General features: G+C 35.6%; 4 protein-coding genes across 4 annotated transcripts; 2 read left to right on the top strand and 2 right to left on the bottom strand.

The window, feature by feature from the left end:
- Nucleotides 1–429: 429 nt before the first annotated feature.
- LOC121756303 (uncharacterized protein C6C3.02c-like) lies at nucleotides 430–2235 on the top strand. The gene is made up of 5 exons (XM_042151809.1): nucleotides 430–561; nucleotides 1053–1109; nucleotides 1280–1363; nucleotides 1484–1650; nucleotides 1915–2235. Exons 1-5 carry the CDS (start codon nucleotides 540–542, stop codon nucleotides 2005–2007), a joined length of 423 nt encoding a protein of 140 aa, XP_042007743.1. The 5' UTR covers nucleotides 430–539; the 3' UTR covers nucleotides 2008–2235.
- Nucleotides 2236–3731: 1496 nt separating this feature from the next.
- On the bottom strand, nucleotides 3732–4794 carry LOC121754848. Its single transcript, XM_042150142.1, has 2 exons — nucleotides 4638–4794; nucleotides 3732–4162 (listed from the first exon to the last, which is right to left on the bottom strand). The coding sequence occupies exons 1-2, from the start codon at nucleotides 4711–4713 to the stop codon at nucleotides 3732–3734; spliced, it is 507 nt and encodes a 168-aa protein (XP_042006076.1). The 5' UTR covers nucleotides 4714–4794.
- A 654-nt stretch (nucleotides 4795–5448) lies between these two features.
- LOC121755387 (coiled-coil-helix-coiled-coil-helix domain-containing protein 2-like) lies at nucleotides 5449–7623 on the top strand. Its single transcript, XM_042150691.1, has 5 exons — nucleotides 5449–5624; nucleotides 6428–6484; nucleotides 6664–6747; nucleotides 6868–7037; nucleotides 7339–7623. The coding sequence occupies exons 1-5, from the start codon at nucleotides 5483–5485 to the stop codon at nucleotides 7435–7437; spliced, it is 552 nt and encodes a 183-aa protein (XP_042006625.1). The 5' UTR covers nucleotides 5449–5482; the 3' UTR covers nucleotides 7438–7623.
- A 1396-nt stretch (nucleotides 7624–9019) lies between these two features.
- LOC121755386 (gamma-glutamyl peptidase 5-like) lies at nucleotides 9020–14433 on the bottom strand. Its single transcript, XM_042150690.1, has 4 exons — nucleotides 14015–14433; nucleotides 9635–9784; nucleotides 9391–9558; nucleotides 9020–9305 (listed from the first exon to the last, which is right to left on the bottom strand). Exons 1-4 carry the CDS (start codon nucleotides 14321–14323, stop codon nucleotides 9204–9206), a joined length of 729 nt encoding a protein of 242 aa, XP_042006624.1. The 5' UTR covers nucleotides 14324–14433; the 3' UTR covers nucleotides 9020–9203.
- Nucleotides 14434–20639: the final 6206 nt, after the last annotated feature.

Genomic DNA, 20639 nt, shown 5'->3' with positions numbered 1-20639 from the left:
GATGTAACGATTTTTTACATAAATTCCACATACAATTTATAAACTAGTTGATTTTTGCAATTTCCATAAAATAACAATTTATTATTTGCATTTTTTTATGAAAAATAAGATATTTCCGCACTTTTAAAAGTTGAATGATCATAAGTGAAAAATATGATTTATTTTGTTATTATTATCAGTAATATCAATAATAATCGGTTGGATTTTCATAAATAAAAGTGCAAATTAAAATAAATTATAAATATTGACAAGCAATATACGCATGAGTAATTATTTAAAAAAAATATCTATAATAATAACAAATTAACAAAATATGCTCCGTATTCTAGAAGAATCATGCTCCTCTCACCATAGCCCTCAGCGAATCAGAATTTGCCACGTATTGGTATACGGAGACCTGGACAAACGCCCCCAAATTAGGTTACTCCTATAAATTAGGGTTTTGTTGAAGCTTCATTTCCAAAACACTTCCTAATTTCCGTCGACTCTCTCCTTTCTAGGTTTTTCATTCATCCGATTCCAAATACCCAGAAGCAAAAATGGCTCGCCGTAGCTCCGGTGGTAAGTTTTCTCATTTTCTGGCCTTTATTTTCATATTGTTCGTCGAGAATTTTTTTCGGATCTATAATCGATTTTTTATCATGCTGGATTTGATATAGTCGACTTTTGCTCCTTGATTGTATCGATTCATTACTGTGATTTTATGCATGTAATTTATTCAGCTGTTTATTACATGGATCTCTCGTGTTGCAAGCTTAGCTTTAGATTTGTTTATTTTCGATATAATGAGATTAAGTTGGAGAAGGTTGTTCTGGATTTGATTGTGTGAGGAGTTTTCTTCATTTGAGAAATAGATTTACCCTAAACGATTGATTCAGTCTGTACCACAAGATGGTATTGAAATCTGGTGAAATGAATCCGCCTAATTTGCAAGGGTGTAGCGCTGTTGTTCACCTCCTTTTATCCTTATTAGCAACTGCTCTGCAATATACTAGTTTCTGTGGATACTTCTTATGATAAATTTCTCATCATTTGCCCCACTTAATCTGCAGGAAGATCTTCCCGCCCAGCCCCTCGTCCAGCTGCACGTAGCCCGCCTCCTCAGAAAGGTTTCTAACTGCTGCATCTCTATTCTAGAACATTGTATTGACAGCTGGATTGAAAAACTGTGGCCTTTACATTTCATTACTATAACAAATCACAACTGACTTCAGTTTCAGCTTATATGTATTTCCTAGCTAATGCTTTCTTCTTTTTCTTCTTCTATGGCTTTGTGTAGTGAGCAGCGCTCCTCCTCCAGCTCCGGTCCAAGGTGGCTCCGGTGGATCCATGCTCGGAAGCCTTGGTTCAACCATTGCTCAAGGTATGGGGATTCTATACGGAATATGGACTATGCAATTTATTTATTAGTTTCATTGTATGTTCTGTTAGATGTGTATTAGTGTAGTCTCACTGATTTCCCACATTTATTGCACTTTTTTAGGGATGGCATTCGGTACTGGAAGCGCAATGGCACATAGGGCAGTTGATGCCGTTATGGGCCCACGCACAATTCAGCATGAAACCGTTGCATCCGAAGCTGCAGCAGCCCCAGCACCCAGCATGGGTGGATCTGATGCATGTGGCGTGCACAACAAGGCGTTCCAGGATGTAAGTACATGTCTTTGTTGCTTGTTCTTGTGCAAATTTCATCGAACACTAATCATCATCCCCAATTAGGTTGTAAATACATGAATTAGTAAGGAATTTCTTAGCATAGGTAATTGGTTGTTCATGGGTGACACTCAATGGATCATTTTGCTACCATGTCTTATCGATTCTTGAGCTCTTGAACTCCATTATTTCCTCTGTATAGAATGTCTTGTTTTTCTGTTCTTCTGAATCTGAATAGCTCTTGTGCCGATCTTTCTGCAGTGCCTGAACAGCTATGGAAGTGACATCACCAAGTGCCAGTTTTACATGGACATGCTTGTTGAGTGCCGCAGAAACTCTGGTTCTTCGATGTGAGCCTAACTGCAGTATGCACTCATTTGAAACTATTTCTATGGGAATGTCACTAAGGATTCCTATCATTGACATTGAATATTGTTGTTACACCCCATTTAAATTGCTGGTCTGCAGACCTTGTTGGGCTTCTACTCGCACTCTGTTTACCATTTTGAAACACCATTTAAAGAGAATCTTTTGAACTTGTTATTGTTGATGATAATGGATGCTCTTGTTCTTCATTGTGAAGTTTAGCTATGTACTATGCTTTAATTTCTAAATATTTGCCAAGTTCGTCGCATTTTACTCAGATGATGTTTGTGTGGAATTGTTAAAATTAGATAGTACTTTCACACACTATATACCCATAGATGTGTGCACATTCAAACAACACACATATACCATGCAAGCTATATACACACACTATATACCCATAGCACACGTATAATGTGTGCACATTCAAACAACACATATAACATGCAAACTATATACACACTGTATACATACATTCAAACCACACCGGCGCATCCACATAATATACACACACTACATTGTGCATATTTTGTGCTAACTATATACACATACATTCAAACCACACACTACATTGTGCATATTTTGTGTGTGTGTATTTTGTGATTGTGTGTATTGTTCAAACCACACCGGCACACCCACATAATATACACACACTACATTGTGCATATTTTGTGCTAACTATATACACATACATTCAAACCACACACTACATTGTGCATATTTTGTGTGTGTATTTTGTGATTGTGTGTATTGTGTGAGCATAATTTTTCAATTTGATATTAATTACTCTGTCCTATAAAAGTATGCATTCTTTTCTTTTTAATCTAACCTATAAGAGTATATGCATTTCCTAATTTTTAAAAAAAAATTATCTCTATTGAGGTGGGACTTAGATTCCACTAACAATACTTTTACTCTCTTCGTTCCACAAGAGGATGCACTCTTTTCTTTTTAGTCTGTCCCACAAGAATATACATTTTTAATTTTGGAAACTATTTTTTCTCTATTGAGGTGAAACTCATTCTCCACTAACAATTCTTTAATTACTTTTTGTCTCTACCTCTCTCTTACTTTATTAATTTTGCATTAAAACTCGTGCTGAACTCGAAGTGCATATTCTTTGGGGACGGAGGGAGTATTATTTTCTCTTTTTATCTCTCTCTTATTTTTCAATTGTACATTAAAACACATTCCCAATAAAAAGTGCATACTCTTATAAAACTTATGGAATACTACTATTTTATTTTAACAAATAAAGGATTTAAAATTGAACTTCAATTCCAATTCAGTTTATCAAACTGAATATAATGGATATATATGTTGTCATTTTGTTAATAAATAGATCTAGAGATATTGGAGTAGTTAATTGACACGTTAAGGTTAATTATGGTGTACAGACAGAAAATTTCAATTTATAGCTTTAATTTTTATTCTGTTTATTTTATAGTTGAAATTTTGAGAAAACTTTTAAAAACTTTGATTAGTGTTTAATTGATGCATGAAAGTTATAGGATATGTCAATCAGCCAATACAAAAACTCTCGATCAAAACTATCAATCAAATATTGCATCAAAATCAACATCAAGTCGTATATTATTCAAACTTATCTTTTTTATAAAATAACTGAAAATTAGTCTAAACCTTGTTCAAATACAATCCAGAAACAAATTTGAACACAAAAATAAATTGCTAGAAACATAAGAAATCCGTAATTATCTATTTATAAAATCCTTCCCCTCTGACAATCTTTCATCTTTACAATCACATTCCCATCCCGTGGGCTTGAAATCCCAATAACTAACATCAACTGCATTCGCTTCTTCGTCTTCGTCTTCGTCTTCTGTATCACTAATGCTTGGCATATCGAACCCATCATCATGGCCATTCGGCTCGTCCCAATGTATTTCGTCAATGTATAGGTCGGGATTTAAGTCATCAGAATCAGAGAGGCTGCCATTTATCGTGGCGAAGAATCTATTTTTGCTACTAAGGAAGGCCTCTTTTGCAGCATAGTCGTTCCAATCCATGATTTTGTATGAGAATCTTGTTTGTTTCTTGGCTTCTATGAAATTTTCCCATGTGAATGACCCTATTTTGTAGCAGAATTCCCTCTCCCATTTAGGTATTTTTGGCACCCAAACCACTGCAAATAGTTTTGTAAAAACACACGTATATTAGATAGAATTCAATATTTTTATTACCTCAAAAATTATGAACTAGATTAATATAATGATATAATTAATTATAATCATACCAAAGAACATAAGTTTCATTAGCTGTCCATATATGTAGAAAAACAGGAAATACTAAAGTTCTAAAGAGATATATTTAAAACAAAATAATGCAAAAGAAAACACATCTTTGGAAAAAAAAACAGCATACTGTATTATCAAAACTTCATCCGTTGATGAAAAAATAATTTCATTATTCTATCTTGATTTGTAAATCAAAATTAGTTTCGTTTATGTTTATAAAAACTTTTCCACCGCTTTTTCTTTCTCTTGTTCAAGTATTTTCTTTTCATCTATGATACTTTACTATCTGCGCATTAAAATTCATGTAGACTGGATAGATATAAACAGAAAAACTGAAAAGTAAAAGGAAAAGAGGTAACCTACAATTTTGCGACATCTGCTTCGTCCGATGCTGCAATCTCGAATCCTCGCAACGATGAAATCTTAGCCGCTTTCCCATTGCTCGACGTTTTAATTGTCGAACTTGATTGAATATACTATGGTTATGCTACTATGTTGCTGAGAAAATAAAAAAATTTGAATGATAATAGATGATTCGAATTGAAAAGGAGTAAGCAATATTTCTTTCAAGAGAATACAGAGTAAGATCCTTGATTGGTATATATAGAAGAATTGGGAACAATGTATTTCCGAAGTAGAATTGGAATCAAACTTATATAAGTATGTATTTGCAATCTCTAGTGATCGAATTCTAATCGGAAAAAAAAAATTATCTTGGTTTACTTAGCATAATCTCTACTGATCTAATTTTAATTGGAAATAAATTTACTTACCATATATCGAAACAATGATAAACAATTTTTTTCTGTGTGTGATTACACAATATTGATAATTTATTTAATGCATAAACATCATATCCAATATTATGTCAAAGCTCCAGCTAAAAATGGAACTTTTCTCAAAGTCCATCCTACAAAAATAAAATTAAAATCACAATTAAAATTATAAACCAATTTTTTTGGCAAAATTCATCATCCTATTTATAAATTAAATTACCAAAAAATAAAATTTTAACTATTTCTCGTTATTGTAATATTTGACCCTTACAAATTTGACCGGTTTCGTAGATAACCTCTTCTCCAAGAAAAAAACAGAATTCCGCGTCTTTGCATCCCCATGGTAACCCGTGCGCCTCTCACAACAGATTGGTTATCATTTCATTTCAACCAATGATATTTCGACACGTCTCGGATACACGAAAAACTCGTATGCATACGATCTCACCGAGTCGTCTCCCAAATCTATATAGCGGTGGAGTTCTGTTGTTAGCTCATAAACACCACAAATTTCTATTTCTTCGTCAATTTCGAGAAAAAAACCTTCGCAAAATGCCTCGCCGTAGCTCCGGTGGTGAGTTTTCTCGCTTTTCTGCTTCATTTAATTTCGTTAGCAGCTGATTTTTTCGACCTGTTATTGATTAGACAGATTACTGAATTTCATCATGGAATCCTCATTTGCTGCTTTGTTGTATCAGTGTTTGCGTTGATCACGATTGTAAATGCTAGAATAAGATTTGTTGTTCCTGTTTTTGTTTCTGTTTTTAATATGTTTTGCTCCTATTGGCAATTTTAGAGATCAGAGATGGAATCATGGAAACATGTTGCAAAAATTTTGTGTATTTTTTAGGATAATGATATCAGTTGGATATTTTGGTGCTGAATTTGATAGTATGTCTTTTTTATGTGTTTTTGTTGAATTTTGATTTGAGCTTGATTGGAAGGGGGTGTTGGTTTGCATGTAAATTTTGCCTTATTTAGCTAACTGCTCAACTTTGGATTGGTGGAATGAATTGTTGATAACTGCTTTTGATATGTATATGCTTTCATTTGCTTTGTAGTCTCTGCAGAGATCTAAGTCGATACAGAATGTTATTAACCCTTAGTGTCTCTTATTTCTCTTGCTAGATTGATATCTAATGATATTCGTGTGTCTCTGGTTAATATCATCTCTAGTGTGTAAATGCATAGATCTGATTGCGTGTCCATAGCTGAGGTTTTTGTACTTTAAAACATCCATTGTAATTTTTGTTGAATGCTTCTATTTATCGTGTGGTACATGTCTACAAGATTCAAGTGTCGCAATGTAATGTTGTCTGGCTATGGATAACGATAAGCATCCGATTTGATGTTGATTATGAATTGATGATTTGACAGGAAGATCTGCCCGCCCAACTCCTCGTGCTGCTCCAGTATGGAATCCACCTCAACCAGGTGCCTAGTTATGCATCTACAACCTAGTATATGTGACATCAGGAGAATTCGCTTCTTTTTTGTTTTTGACTTTTTGTTTTGTTCTTCCTGTGCTCTTTCTGCTGATTGAGTACATGTTGTATTTCAACGTCTAGTGTAAACATAGTGTATCCCAGCTCATCATTCTATTCTTTAAGCAGTTCGTCAAGCTCCTCCTCCAGCTCCTGTTCAAAGTGGGCATGGTGGATCTATGCTTGGAGGCATTGGCTCAACCATAGCTCAAGGTACGTCGACACTGCCTGAAATGTGTAACATATGAAGTTCTATTATCGCACCTTCAGAAATAGGTTGCGGTTGCATTTTTGTTTTTTCGGCTCTAAAAATTCCCCTCGTTTCTTTTATAGGTGCGGCTTTTGGTACTGGAAGCGCTGTTGCACATAGGGCAGTAGATGCTGTTATGGGTCCACGAACAATTCAACATGAAGCGGTTGTCTCTGAAGCTATTGCACCATCTACTGCACCCGACATGAGGGCATCTGATGCTTGCAATGTGCAATTCAAAGCTTTCCAGGATGTAAGTATAGCTTTCCTATTACCATCATTGGTTCTTTTCATGAAACAACGTCGTGCTATTGTCGCATAACCTCTTTAGTCCAATCGGATGTGAAACCTTCAAAAAAATCTGCAATTTGTTGTCCTAATGCAAGTCATCGATCTTGAAAGAATAGAGGAGTGGTACAATATGATCATATCTTGTAGTACGTACTTTATATGTGTCGTGCTTTGGCTGATCCTGATGCTTCCTGAATGCTGCACATCTTATATTTTATTGCTTCTGGGTTTGTGAGGAAAGTTTTGGGGTGATTCTTGTGCAGTGCCTGAATAACTCTGGAAGCGAAATCAGCAAGTGCCAGTTCTACATGGATATGTTGGCTGATTGCCGCAGAAGCTCGGGCTCGATGGTGAGTTCCTAAATACATGGGAATTTGATTTCGTAAGTTCCTAAAATTAGATGTTCATGTTAGTATAAGCTGGTAATTATTGTATGGACTGATGGTTTCTACTACCTCTATGTTCTTGTTCGTCGTCGTTTGATGTGTGGAGTAAGGTCATTTGAAAATAATTAAGTTATGGTACAATGTTGCTTAGTTGATCCAAAATGGATTTCTCATCTGCGTTGCCTTTGCTTGGCTTATCTAGTGTGACGCAAACGTGTTACAAGACTGATCAAAATCATCGAGAATACACAGAAACCAATCATCGAAAATTTATTGATAATATCAAATTTTACTCAACAATGATGAAACCACTATTAGAAGTGGTCCAGAAACTCTAACAACTTCAAAGGGAAATAAAATAAAAATATGAAATTAAAATTAAATCTGAAAAATAAAAATGAATTGCTCTTTCCTCGATGTCTGATTGCCAAATTTCATCCTATATCATGCCGTGCTGATGACTTTGCTCCATCAGCGCTGGCGGAGCCAATTAAGGACAGGGGGGGACGGTGGTGCCCTAAAATTATGTAATTATTGTTATTTAAGAGTAACCAATGTCAAAGCTATCACAATGGTCTAATGGTGTTGCATTCCTTTCTCATTGCTTAGATCACGTAAATAATGTAAAAGACGATTTCTGAGTAACGGTATTATTTCATGTAAAAATTTATCGCACCCCCAAATCAAAAGTTCTGGATCCGCCATCAGCTTATTTCGCTAGTCCACTGTGAATTTCAAGTTATTACGGGATAGTTAATGTTTTTGGTCTTGGTGCTGAAGTTCGAAATCTTAATTCATAAGATCTACGGTTAATTAAAAAAAAGGCTATTCATTAAAAGAATGCCACTAGTTTTACAACAACTGGCTCTCTCAGTTGAAAATAATTTGGGTTCGCTACTCATCCTATTTTTTATTTGGTAAACAGATTAGTTAAACAAATGTTGCCGTGGCATATAATATTATATTACTAAGCCGTGGCACCAAAAAATTGAATTCAGTCAATTAACACATAACACACACAAAAAAAAAGATGGCCGCTGTTTATTCACGGATAATATAAAACAAATACTCATTCAGTCTCATTATTCATGGTACCTGCTAACTGCTTTTTAGGTTAACATTACAAGTTTTCTATTTAATATAGTACTAGTATTCATAATTCACACAACTTTAAAAATTCAAAACATATTTTTTGCTAATTATTTATCAGTAGACCATGTATAATCTAAAATTTTAAATTTTATTTTTTAAAATTAAAATCTAACATTTTCTTAAATTAGTTAAATAATACTATTATGATACTCCATTAGTATAGTAGGAGCAATTTAGTAAGGGATTAATATAATTAATAATAAAATTTAAATTTGGTTAAATTAAGTTCAAATCGATTTAAAGCTTAAAGACATTATGCACGTACAATTTGTATACATTTATCTTTTTTCTTAGTAATAGACTTAAAGAGTCAATTAGATCATGTCCCAATATATGGAAGTGTCCCTTTGAAATGTTGCTTCAATACATTGAGAGGTCAAACCATGATAACAAAGAAATATTCAAATTACGCTCATGAAATTACTTAAATGATTAAATTAGTGAAAATCAAAGTCCAAGCTTCAATACATCGATAATTAATCAAAGAGTCGAGACTCACGACATTTGATGATATTTCTCTAGAGAGCCAAACAACTGACTTTGATCTATATTTACATTCTTGTGATTTTTATTTGAAGCTGCCTTTTCCATCACAACCTCCCTTTCAAGAAACTCGTGCACAGTTTCCACCACACATCCCGGTCCGGTTCACTCTTCTCCAGCCTCGACTTACCCTCCTCCGCAAGGGACTCCTGTCGCGATAAGACCATATTAAATAACTCACACTCTATCTTATTACTCAAAATAAACGTTGAACGTGATTGATATGATTTGTACCTCGATGAGTTGGCGGCTGGAGAGACGGTCGATAAGGTGCAAGAGAATGTCCTTTGTGTATTCGGGGTGGCCTTGGATGCCCATGATGTGATCTCCACTCCTATACATCTCGACTCCGGTCCTCTCCGACCATGCTAGCACCTCAGCCTCTGGCGGGAGAGACCAGACCTAACTCAATTCGGTCAGAATCAACACATTAGTATTAGGATTCAGAAACCAAGTTGCTGGATTCGAGGAAACAAACCTCATCCCGATGGCATTCGATGATAGAAAGCGAAGAAGGAATATCGAGAGAAGTGAATATTTTTGATGGATAGAGTTGAACTTGTGTGATTCCAATGTCCCATCCCCCTCTTGCTCTTCCAATCTTTCCTCCAAGAGCTCGTGCCATTATCTAATTGCACAACAAAAACCTATTTTACTTACAAAACATCATGTCACATTTGATTATGATTCTGTTTCCTTGACCATTTTCTGTTCTAAACACACACATCACCATCACGTGTAATGGTGGAAATGGAAATCCTCATCATCCCACTAGGACAAGCCTATATAACTAGTATTACCATATATGGTGGGAAAGGTGTTGGACTCATATAGATGACAAAAATTACATGATTCGGACATCATTTTAGTATTGGGAAAACAATGGACATGCCGTCAAGTCAGTGAATATCGAAGAAACAAGGATCACAGGTTCTTATATGGAATATTACACATAAAGTAGCACTGCATCTAGTCTCATAAAGAAGATGTAGAAGATCAACAACACACTCCACCTACTGATTTATTATGGTCATATCATGAATTTCAAGATTTTAGCTTTTGCAAAAGCTACTGAAAAGACATCACAATCGACTCCATCATGGATATGTAACTAATCTTTCTCAATATAGTTTGATTACTCTTCTTAAATGAGTGTTAATTACCTAACTTGTATGGTAAAAACTCCAAAAAACAACAATTTGGTGCCAGAGCACTAGTTGGTGGTTATAGGTATAGACCTAAAATATAAAGTTGTGCAGGAACTGATGTGGACCAGAATGCCTCAACTAACTGGTCCTTGCATCGACTAATTTGTCTAGGAAGAGTTTACAGCTGCAAACTATACTAAAAATATTGTTCACTTCCTAAATGTTACCAAGAGGTTGTTTCTTCTATTTGTACAAACTTTCAAAAGAATCTTGTTAACACACACACCACACACACAAACGAATATCATGAAATAGTAGACGAGAATCCCAAGGTGAGTATGGTTTTTAACAAGGCACAAAGATGTATAAGAGAAGAGTTTATCAAAGCAAATGTGAAGTGGATGCAAGTTTTATGCTAGTTTAGCAATATCAACAATAAAATTATAAATGTAGCTAGTATTAAAGGGACATATATAAGAGTTTCCTCTCGATAGTTCAGTATGTAACCTTTGTTTTTTGTGGTATGTGTAAGATATACACGTTCAACAAGCACGGCATGTTCTAATATAATAACCATATATCTCAAGATAAACCGTTTCAAACTATAGATAGTTAAAATAACTTGCGCACAGAAGCAAAGGGCTAAACAACATATTTAATCTCATAAACATTTATATATAATTTTCTTACTAAAATCAACATTTATATTGTTATCTTGGTTGCTTCGTTGATGGGTGTTATCACTTATCATACTGTAAAAATAAGGCAGGTGGCGTGGCCCCAAAAAATCCAGCTGTACTGCACGGACTTGGACCATAATAAAGAGAAAGCAGAGATATATGCAGCCGTCCACTTGTACAGGCAAGTCCTAATACAGCTGAATTTTCATATTTAGGATAAAGACACCATTTTTTGTATATAATACTAAGTTTCAATATAATAATTTTAAAATCTTGCACAAGTCTTCATCATCTGTTAACATTTAATGTTGAAATGCTAAGCATCTTCTGTATTTAAGTAGAAGTAAAAAGGCTTTAATCCAAAATCAAGAAATGGTTTTATAACGCTCTTCTATGGTTGCCTAATTAGCAGTGAGCCACCCACAGCCCATGTGGCCAACATTAATAATGGAGAGACACAGAGTGAGAGAGACTCCCAACCCTTTTGCCTTTTTCCACATTTCTGGCAAAAAATAGTTGGTGTCTCTATTCTTTTCATGCACATATTAGTTATGGAAAACAAAGGGTATCTACTATCCAGTCAGCTATTCCTTGTTTCCTTGTTTCCTTGTGGTCATTGCTATCACACTCATAAAATGGCATAACTTACAAAAAAACTATTCAAAAAATGGCATAACTTACAAAAAAAACTATGTTTACAAAACCATAGGCTAATTCTAGGAGTGAATGGATTTTGACTTTCTCAATTTTGACCTGTCCTTCTACTTGTTTTCGAAATTTGTTAATGTATTTACAAGTACCACGAAACTTTGCTGCAATGCTACTTGACTATTTTTAATTTAACAAACAATCTATTGGGCTTAAGCAGCAAATTCTTTAATATAAAGAAATTAAGAGTCATAGACAGCTTTATTAATTAATAGTTTTCGTTGGCCTGCTATATACTATTATGGCCCCCACCCAATGCGAACCTCTAAGGGCATTCACAATGGGACGGATGTCCCGGCGGACATCTCGACGGACTTTTCAAAAACACCTTCTGTCTTATGTCATAAGGACATCTCACTGCATTGTCACGTCATAAGGATATCCCACTACACAATGGCGGGCATCCCCAAGGACATCCCGACAGACATCCACAAAAAATAAAATAAAATTGGGACGTCCGTCGTGTCAACGCAATGGCGGACGTCCCGGAAAGCCGTGGAACTCCGGTATCCGCAGCGGACGTCCGTATCCGTATGCATGCTACCTAATGGCAGACGTCCCGCGCGAACGTCCGGCACGCCGGTCCGACTTCCGCCGGGACATCCGCCATTGTGAATGCTCTAATCACATCCCATGTACAAAACTCAAGCTAGTTCATTATTTTATTCATTAGATCCATTAAAATATATCTCATGACATAGTAACAAGATAGGTAACCCCTAGTTAGCATTTTCTAATTCAACAATGTCAATTGATTTTATATTTCAAGGTAATCACATCCCATGTACATAACTCAAGCTAGTTCATTATTTTATTCATTAGATCCATTAAAATATATCTCATGACATAGTAACAAGATAGGTAACCCCTAGTTAGCATTTTCTAATTCAACAATGTCAATTGATTTTATATTTCAACGGGCGTGATCAAATACTAACTTTTTAACAGTAATAACTAATAATTAAATATCAATTTTGTATGTTAAAAATATCAACACAAAAACATAATTTTATCAATCTTTCTTGTGTTGATAAATTATGTCTTTGTATTGATATTTAAATTTACATGTCGTATTGATATAATTATGTCTTTTTGTATTGATAATTTTAATACACAAAATTAAAAGTTATTAGTTATTACTATAAATTAGTTAGCAACACTAGTGCAACCCTATATTTCAAATTAGAATAGATGCCGTTCAAATTGTACAAAAGTGGTGCGGAAGAAACGTATAGCTACATATTTATGAATCTGAATTTCACTAATGTTTTTTTTACATCAAGCTTATCTCACATAATAATTGGAGTGCAGTCAACTCTTCTAGTTGCACAATAAATTTTTTAAACCATATTCTTAATGCCTAATTTCATTTTAATGCCTAGTGCAAACGTGTCATACCCAGCATGATATCTAGCTAAGTCTAACGTGACAGGATTAACTATAATTGATTTCACCGACGAACCAAGCCACCTATGTCCCCTAACCCTTTGTTTATTTTTAAACATTTTTATTCTTGATTTTGACTTCTCATCTTCATCTTAACTGTATTTCATTAATACAGCTTCGTATCCAATCGATTGTACCACTACTTAATCTAACCATATTGACTAATATAGGGAGTACTTAGTGTTTTTAAGTTCCTCTATTTCATTCATAAGTAGTAACTAGTAACCATTTTTTAATACAAGTGCAGCAAGTGAAATAATTTAAGGTGCACATAATGAATATATGAGAAAATTTTAAAAACCGTGGTTTCAATAAGAGGGAACCCCAAAGTAGTCACTTGAGAGAAGATATTTGACCTCTAATTCTACCACGGTCAATTCAAAAGTGTTTGGCTGCGATAAATTTTCTCTGAGATTATTCGAAATTGAATTGACAGGAGCTTAAATTATAATCTCGAAATTGAATTGACACGAGATTAAATTAACTTTTATGATAGGAAGATCAAAATTTATAAGTAGAGTTTTACACATACAAAGAGGAGAAAAACGTGTGACGCTGGAAAACCATGTAAAGACAGCTGCCGCAACAAACTCACCAGACATAAAAGCGATAAAACCGAAAAAAAAAGAGAATAAAATGCCGTTTGGAACTACTTCTACAAGTTTTTTTACTTTTTCGAAGCACAAAATGCACTTCACAGCCAATATTGTTTTATACGCCTAATTCCTTTCGGTTACACAAATCTACACTGGATGAATGAATGCAAGCGCAACCAACGATGCAGCGCAAATGAAAATAACAAAAATCAACACACGATCTGCACTCAATAAATCAAATCGATAACAAATAAAGCTGAAAAATAAAAATAAAAATTACCTGATGACCGAAGCAGATGCCAAGCACCTTCTTCTTCATGGCGTCGAGCTTGTTGAGCAGAGCGAGGAGCTTGCAGATCCATAGGTCGTTGCCGTGGGCGTCATTGCAGCTCCCGGTGATGACGAAGCCGTCGTAATCGCCGATCTGATCGTCGGCGGGAAAATCGCCCCTCGCCACCCTGAAAACGTCCCAGCTCTCGCCTTCCTCCTTGAGCATTCGCACGAACACGCCGTAGTAGCCGCCGTAGAGCTTCTTCACGTAGTCGGAATCCTCGGCGCAGAGGAGGACGGCGAATTTCTGGCCTCCCATTCTCTCTCTCTAGATTTGATGATGAATGAGTGTTTTTAGAGAGAGAAAGGGAGTGAGGAAGGCGAAGGTTTGGGGAAATGGGTTTATTTGATTTGATGTCTAAACTCAATTTCACATGTGTTATTTATAGACAAATAATTAAACTAACCAAGAAATACTACTCCATTAAATTTAGTTTATTTTTTATATTTTTTATTTGATCTTTTTATAAATTCAAATATTCGATTTGATTCTATGTTTTATAAATTGAAAATATCTAAAAATCAAATTTTATTTAAAGAAAGCTATTCGTTTTCTTATTATGAATTTCGAAGATAAGTGACACATAAATTTCATTTTGGCAAGAGTTAAATTCATTTAAATGTATTTACTCCCTCCGTTCCGGGCTACTCGCCCCTTTCCTTTTCGGCACGGAGATTAAGGAATGAGTGTATAGGAAAGTCAAAAATGACGGATGTAGTTGAAATTTTTTACTAAAAATGGAAAGAGTGCAAGTAACTTGGGACGCCCAAAAAGGAAATAAGTACGAGTAGCTTGGGACGGAGGGAGTATTATACGAACTAAGAGCATCCACAATGGCGCCTAGCGCACCACCTAGCCGAGCGTCGGCGCTAGGCGAACCATTGCAAGAGCCGAAAATCGCCGAGCGGTTTTTCGGAAATGAATTTCGCCTAGCGCTAGGCGGTCAAAATCCGCTGGGCTATGCGCTGGGCGATCCGCTCGGTGCCATTGCAGCGCCCGGATCGCCCAGCGCATAGCCCAGCGGTTTTTTTTTCGAAACACTATATATACGCGATTTGCACTTCATTTTCATTCGCACCACTTGTATTAACGAGTACTCTCTCTATCTTAATTTCTGTACAAGATCAACACCGAGAAATGAGTAACGCGGGTGGTAGTAGTGGAGGTAGTGGGGGGGACGCTGAGGAGTACGAACGTCGAATGGCCGAAGCGCTTGAGGCATATACCAACCGCGGGATAGACCAATGGATGCAAAGCGCCTTGCAGCCGGCGGTACCTCGACCTCGGCCAGTTGTCCATCGCCGACAAGCGATTGATCGTGATCACGTAGCTGCACTTCAGCGCCTATACGAAGACTACTTCGCAAAGGAGTCGCGGTTCAACGCCAACCTTTTCAGGCAACGTTTTAGGATGAGCAGAGCCCTGTTTATGTGTATTGTTAACGCCTTGGAGCAGCGATATATGTATTTCCGCTTCAGGCACGATGCGGCTGGCAGACCCGGCCACACACCTATTCAAAAGTGCACTGCGGCAATCCGGCAGTTGGCCTACGGAGGCGCGGCAGACATGTGGGACGAGTACCTCCACATCGGTGAGACGACTTCCCTGGAATGTATGAAGTATTTCTGTGAGGGCGTGATTGAAATATTTAGTGATCAGTACCTTCGAAGCCCTACCCCCCAAGACTGTCAGGATCTGATGCAGATGCACGGGGAGAAGCATGGGTTCCCGGGAATGTTAGGCAGCATAGATTGTATGCATTGGGAGTGGAAGAACTGTCCCACTTCCTGGAAGGGGTTCTACACGACCGGCTATAAGGGAAAGAATCCCACGATGATCCTCGAGGCCGTAGCTGATTACCGGCTGTGGATTTGGCACGCGTATTTTAGGATAGCCGGGTCGAACAACGACCTCAACGTCCTCAACTCGTCGCCCCTTTTCAACGAGCAGTGCCAGGGCATCGGGCCGGCCATCAGTTTTGTCGCCAACGGCAACCGGCATGATATGGGCTACTACTTGGCCGATGGGATATACCCTAGGTGGCCCGTGTTTGTGAAGACGGTCCGATGCGCATCAGATGAGAGGAAGGCCTACTTTGCGGCACGGCAGGAGTCGGCGCGCAAGGACGTGGAGCACGCATTTGGTGTGCTCCAGTCTCGATGGGCGGCGGTTAGGGGTCCAACGCGTTTGTGGCATGTCGACTGCATTGCTGATATAATGTACGCTTATATTATCATGCACAACATGATTGTCGAAGATGAAGGTGTACAACTGACTGATTGGGCCAACGACGATAATAAAGCCGGTCCAAGCCACGGCGTCGCCGCCGCCAACGTACGAGGTGGAGTACCTCACGATGAAGAAGCCCTCCTCCAAGCACATGCCGACATGCGTCAGACGGATGCTCATATTCGACTCCAAAAGGATTTAATTGAAGAGTTGTGGGCACGGAGGATTGCAAGACGTTAGTTTTTATTTAAATTTATGTAATTTTTTAAAATGTAATTTATTTAAAATTTAAATAAAATTGTTGCATTTTCCCGTATCTGTGGTGTAAATTTAATTATGTATTTTGTGTGATTGTTCATTATTTGTTTTATATAATTTTGAGTGATGTGGCTGGGCTATGGCTGGGCTATTTGCTTGTTTTGATGATGTGGCAGGAGGATTTTTAGTGCTGATGATGTGGCAGGAGGAGTTTGTAGCTAGGCTATGGCTGGGCGAAAACCATTGTGGATGCTCTAATGGTCTCATACTTTAAGTTTTGTTCAAAAAATAAATATAAGGTCATCCAAAATTAAATATTTTCATCGTGATTTAATATAATCTTTTATCTACATTAATCCTCAACATCCACAATTATATCTCTTAGAGCATCCACAACCGTGTTCTTGCCAACGAGCACGGTTGTGGGCCCGACCCCACTTTTTCTGTCTGCTCTTAGGCAAGAGCACAACACCCACAGCCGTGCTATTCCGCAAGGACGAGCACAAGGGCACCACCATTCTATTATTCAATTTGAATAAAAACATTTCCACAAAATTAAAATGCATTAAAAATATCCGAAATAATATTACAAATTACAAATAAAATAAAAAATTACATAATTAAAATCCTAAAAATTAAAAATTACATAATTAAAATCCTAAAAATTAAAAAGTACGTAATTAAAATCCTAAAAATTAAAAATTACATAATTAAATTCATAAGTGACCGAATTTCGTCCAAATGGATGATGAATGTATGTATTTATAGATGGTTTTGGGATTAAATTTTTTTAAAAAAATTCAAAAAAAATTCAAAAAAACGGTAATAAAACGACTATATTTTTGGGAATCCAATTTTTTTTTAAATTTTTGGTATTATTTTCGATTTTTTTAAAAAATGTCAACGACCAATAGAAACACATCACGTCGCCCTGCTTGCTGGCACGGACGTGCTCTTAGCTAAGAGCACGTCCGTGCCAGCGGCAAGAGCGCAGCGACGGACAAACGTGTCCTTGCCAGCGGCAAGGACGAACGGAGAGCTTGTGCTCACCGTTGCAGATGCTCTTATAATCTTATTTCTTCCACAATTAATGAGTCTTATCTCATGTTTCTTAAAATTTTCTCTTATTTTATATAATTCGTAGTATTGGGTATATTTATAATTAAGTTTTCAAATAATCGAAATATAGTATTTGGAATCTTGGATCATGGCCTTTTTGGAAAAGACATAGAAAGTTAGTATCCACTAACCATCACAATGGAATTTGGACAACGAATGAGAATAAATTGGGAATAATGGGTAAATTTTGATGAAAATGTTGAGGAATCTGAAGAATAAGAATAAATTGGGAATATTGGGCAAATTGTGACGAAAAATGTGGAGAACTTTGATGAATATGAAATTGAAATTATTTTATAAAATGATGCAATCATATCGTTTGGTATCTTTCGATGTAATTTGGAGTTGAGTTATAGACATTTATTTGAAATGGAAATCAAAATATTTTATATATAAACCGAATGTTTATTTACAAACAATTATGATTTCATATCGATCATAAATCACAACCTTATAATAGTTTTTTGTAAGAGGTTATAGACTTTTACCACAAACGATCGGAACTAATAACATGCAAACATTTTTATAGCATGTAAAATAAGAAATTGGACAGAGTTCAGTAATAATTATCTCTAATATTTATGATTCTTAAAAACACAATTTATAAAAATAGTTTATATAGTACAATAAAAACGAACTACTCCCTTTTGCTGCATTCAGAATTATGTACTACTACTGTGTTACTGTTACGGCATGAATTATGTGGGTTTTGGTATGTGAATGTGACATAAATGAAAATGTACATAAAATATTCTTTGGTAAGGGAAAATTGAAATGCATATATAAATAAAAATGTGGAAAATTACGTGGAAGCGCTATCACGTGATATTTTATCCCTGAATCACGTGCGAATCTTAGCTGATGTGGTATTCTGCCACCCTTGTCTGAATCAGCTGCTAATTTTCCTTTATTAATTCATGCTACTGTTATTCTGCCTAATCACGTGCTCTTCAAACATTATTAAACTTAATTATAAATTTATGAACATAATTAATTCGTGCTCTTCAAACATTATTTTATTCGTGCTTTTCAAATACATTTTATGAACATAATTAATTCGTGCTCTTCAAACATTATTAAACTGTTATTTTATTCTGACTTTTGAATAAATTTATATCGAATATATATTTTCTGTCGGTAGTGAAGCCTGCGTAAATTTATATCCTAAGGATTGGTTAAAATAAAATTATATCTTGTGATAAATTATAAATGTTTTTTTCCAATAATTTTTTTTAATTAAGGCGACGACACGTTTTGACAGCAAATTCATACATTTTCAAATAAAAAAATGTTCACAAAATCGTTGTTACTTGTTTAAAAAGGGTTTAATCATATAATATATATAGAGAACTACATACATATGGTAGATTTTAATTTTGGATTTTGTTTATATACTCACTATATTTTTTAATTATTTGCTGGGAAATAGAGGTTTAGGATAGCAGAACTTTCAAAGATTTGTTTACCGCACGAGTCTGGTTGAGATTTTTCTTTTTCTATTTCTTCTTCATTTGTATGTTTACTCTATTTTATTCTGTTCTTGTATTTTAAGGAATACATTTGAATTAGTGAGTCATGAAATCTGTAGAAAAAATATCTTAATATGAATATTTAGTTATACATCCATGAAACTCAACTAAATAACCTAAAATAGTTTCCATTTCATTTAATAAGCCACAAACTGGTCCAAAATAGTTAATCAGAGCACAAGTTGGCCCAATTATTCAAAGATGTGGTAAGAGTGGGATGGCCCAAAGATTGGAGAAAAGAGATGAGGTTTGATGGCTCAACCACGTCTATATTCTCTATAACCCCTACCGGTTCGAACTCTCGCAGACGTGCAGACACAATCACACACACACTCACTCACGCGGCGGGTGGCCATGGCATGGGAAGGGTACTATGTCACTGGGTTTGGCACCGATTAAGCCTTTGCCGGAGCGATGGCTTGGCTTATGTTAGTCCAGTCAATAAGAGTGTCCACAATGATTAAGGCCAAGCCCAACCCCAAGCCAAAAAAAATATTGTTCACCTTAATAGTGGATAAGCCCAAGCCACATATTAGTTATTTTTTATTTTTGGTTATATTTTAATTTAATTAAAATAAAAATTAACTATAATAATTTTAAAAAATTACATAATTTAATAAAAAAATTAAAATCAATTCTTCGTTGTATTCTAGAAAGGGGAAATTATACAGAGAAAATTAAGGTGTAAAATGTGTGTGATGTGAAAATGTGTGGAATGAGGTATTTATACAATTTTTTTGAAAATATAAAAAAAAATACGAAACTTTGGCGGAGCCGCGGCTCGCGCCCAAGACCAGGCCGTCTCCGTGGCGCAACAATATCATGCTCAAAATGATACTCCATTGTTTAATAAAAAATGTTCATTCAATTCAAATAACATCATTTTGAATATTACTACTACTAAGTAGCAGTAATTATTTTGTAAATACATTGAGAATAAAATTAAAAGTTTAAAGTTTAATATTTATTTTCAGATTTTATGAAACTACTAGAATTTGTCAACATCTTGTAATTTTAATGACAATTATTCCAGTCATTAAGTGTTAAGGTTGTAGTAAGTTAGATCACTATAAAAATGTTTGATTGGCCCCACTACCAATAATTCCCGCCAACTTGACACCTATACTTTTCTTCGTCAACAAAGTTTCCTTGGGTCCTCCATAATTAAAGATTTAAAGTTAGAGACTTAGACATATTTTTAGTTGCATAATTAAACATTCCATAGATTAATTGCTAAAAATACAAATTAAAAAAACAAAAAAACATACAATTAAAATCCTAAAAAATTAAACTTTACATATAATTTAAAATACAAATTTAAAGAAAATAAAAAAACTACTCCGCCGGCGAATCATCCCCCGAAGGCGGAGGAGATGCAATAGGAGGCGGAAGACCAAGTTGTGCTGCCATATACACAATTCCGTTCCCACCGCCGGAGT

This window comes from Salvia splendens, chromosome 11, assembly GCF_004379255.2.
Source record: "Salvia splendens isolate huo1 chromosome 11, SspV2, whole genome shotgun sequence".
Lineage (NCBI taxonomy): Eukaryota > Viridiplantae > Streptophyta > Magnoliopsida > Lamiales > Lamiaceae > Salvia > Salvia splendens.
This window is presented reverse-complemented; position numbering and strand designations above follow the sequence as displayed.

Bases quoted from the DNA above. Each gene is read 5' to 3' on its own strand.
- LOC121756303 (XM_042151809.1), top strand. From the start codon at position 540: ATGGCTCGCCGTAGCTCCGGTG. The intron at 562-1,052 runs GTAAGTTTTCTC...CTTAATCTGCAG, and splicing joins GGCTCGCCGTAGCTCCGGTG to GAAGATCTTCCCGCCCAGCC. The intron at 1,364-1,483 runs GTATGGGGATTC...GCACTTTTTTAG, and splicing joins TGGTTCAACCATTGCTCAAG to GGATGGCATTCGGTACTGGA.
- LOC121754848 (XM_042150142.1), bottom strand. From the start codon at position 4,713: ATGGGAAAGCGGCTAAGATTTCATCGTTGCGAGGATTCGAGATTGCAG. The intron at 4,163-4,637 runs GTAGGTTACCTC...AACTATTTGCAG, and splicing joins GAAGCAGATGTCGCAAAATT to TGGTTTGGGTGCCAAAAATA.
- LOC121755387 (XM_042150691.1), top strand. From the start codon at position 5,483: ATGCATACGATCTCACCGAGTCGTCTCCCAAATCTATATAGCGGTGGA. The intron at 5,625-6,427 runs GTGAGTTTTCTC...ATGATTTGACAG, and splicing joins GCCTCGCCGTAGCTCCGGTG to GAAGATCTGCCCGCCCAACT. The intron at 6,485-6,663 runs GTGCCTAGTTAT...TTCTTTAAGCAG, and splicing joins ATGGAATCCACCTCAACCAG to TTCGTCAAGCTCCTCCTCCA.
- LOC121755386 (XM_042150690.1), bottom strand. From the start codon at position 14,323: ATGGGAGGCCAGAAATTCGCCGTCCTCCTCTGCGCCGAGGATTCCGAC. The intron at 9,785-14,014 runs GTAATTTTTATT...TTGTGCAATTAG, and splicing joins GCATCTGCTTCGGTCATCAG to ATAATGGCACGAGCTCTTGG. The intron at 9,306-9,390 runs GTACAAATCATA...TTATCGCGACAG, and splicing joins CCAGCCGCCAACTCATCGAG to GAGTCCCTTGCGGAGGAGGG.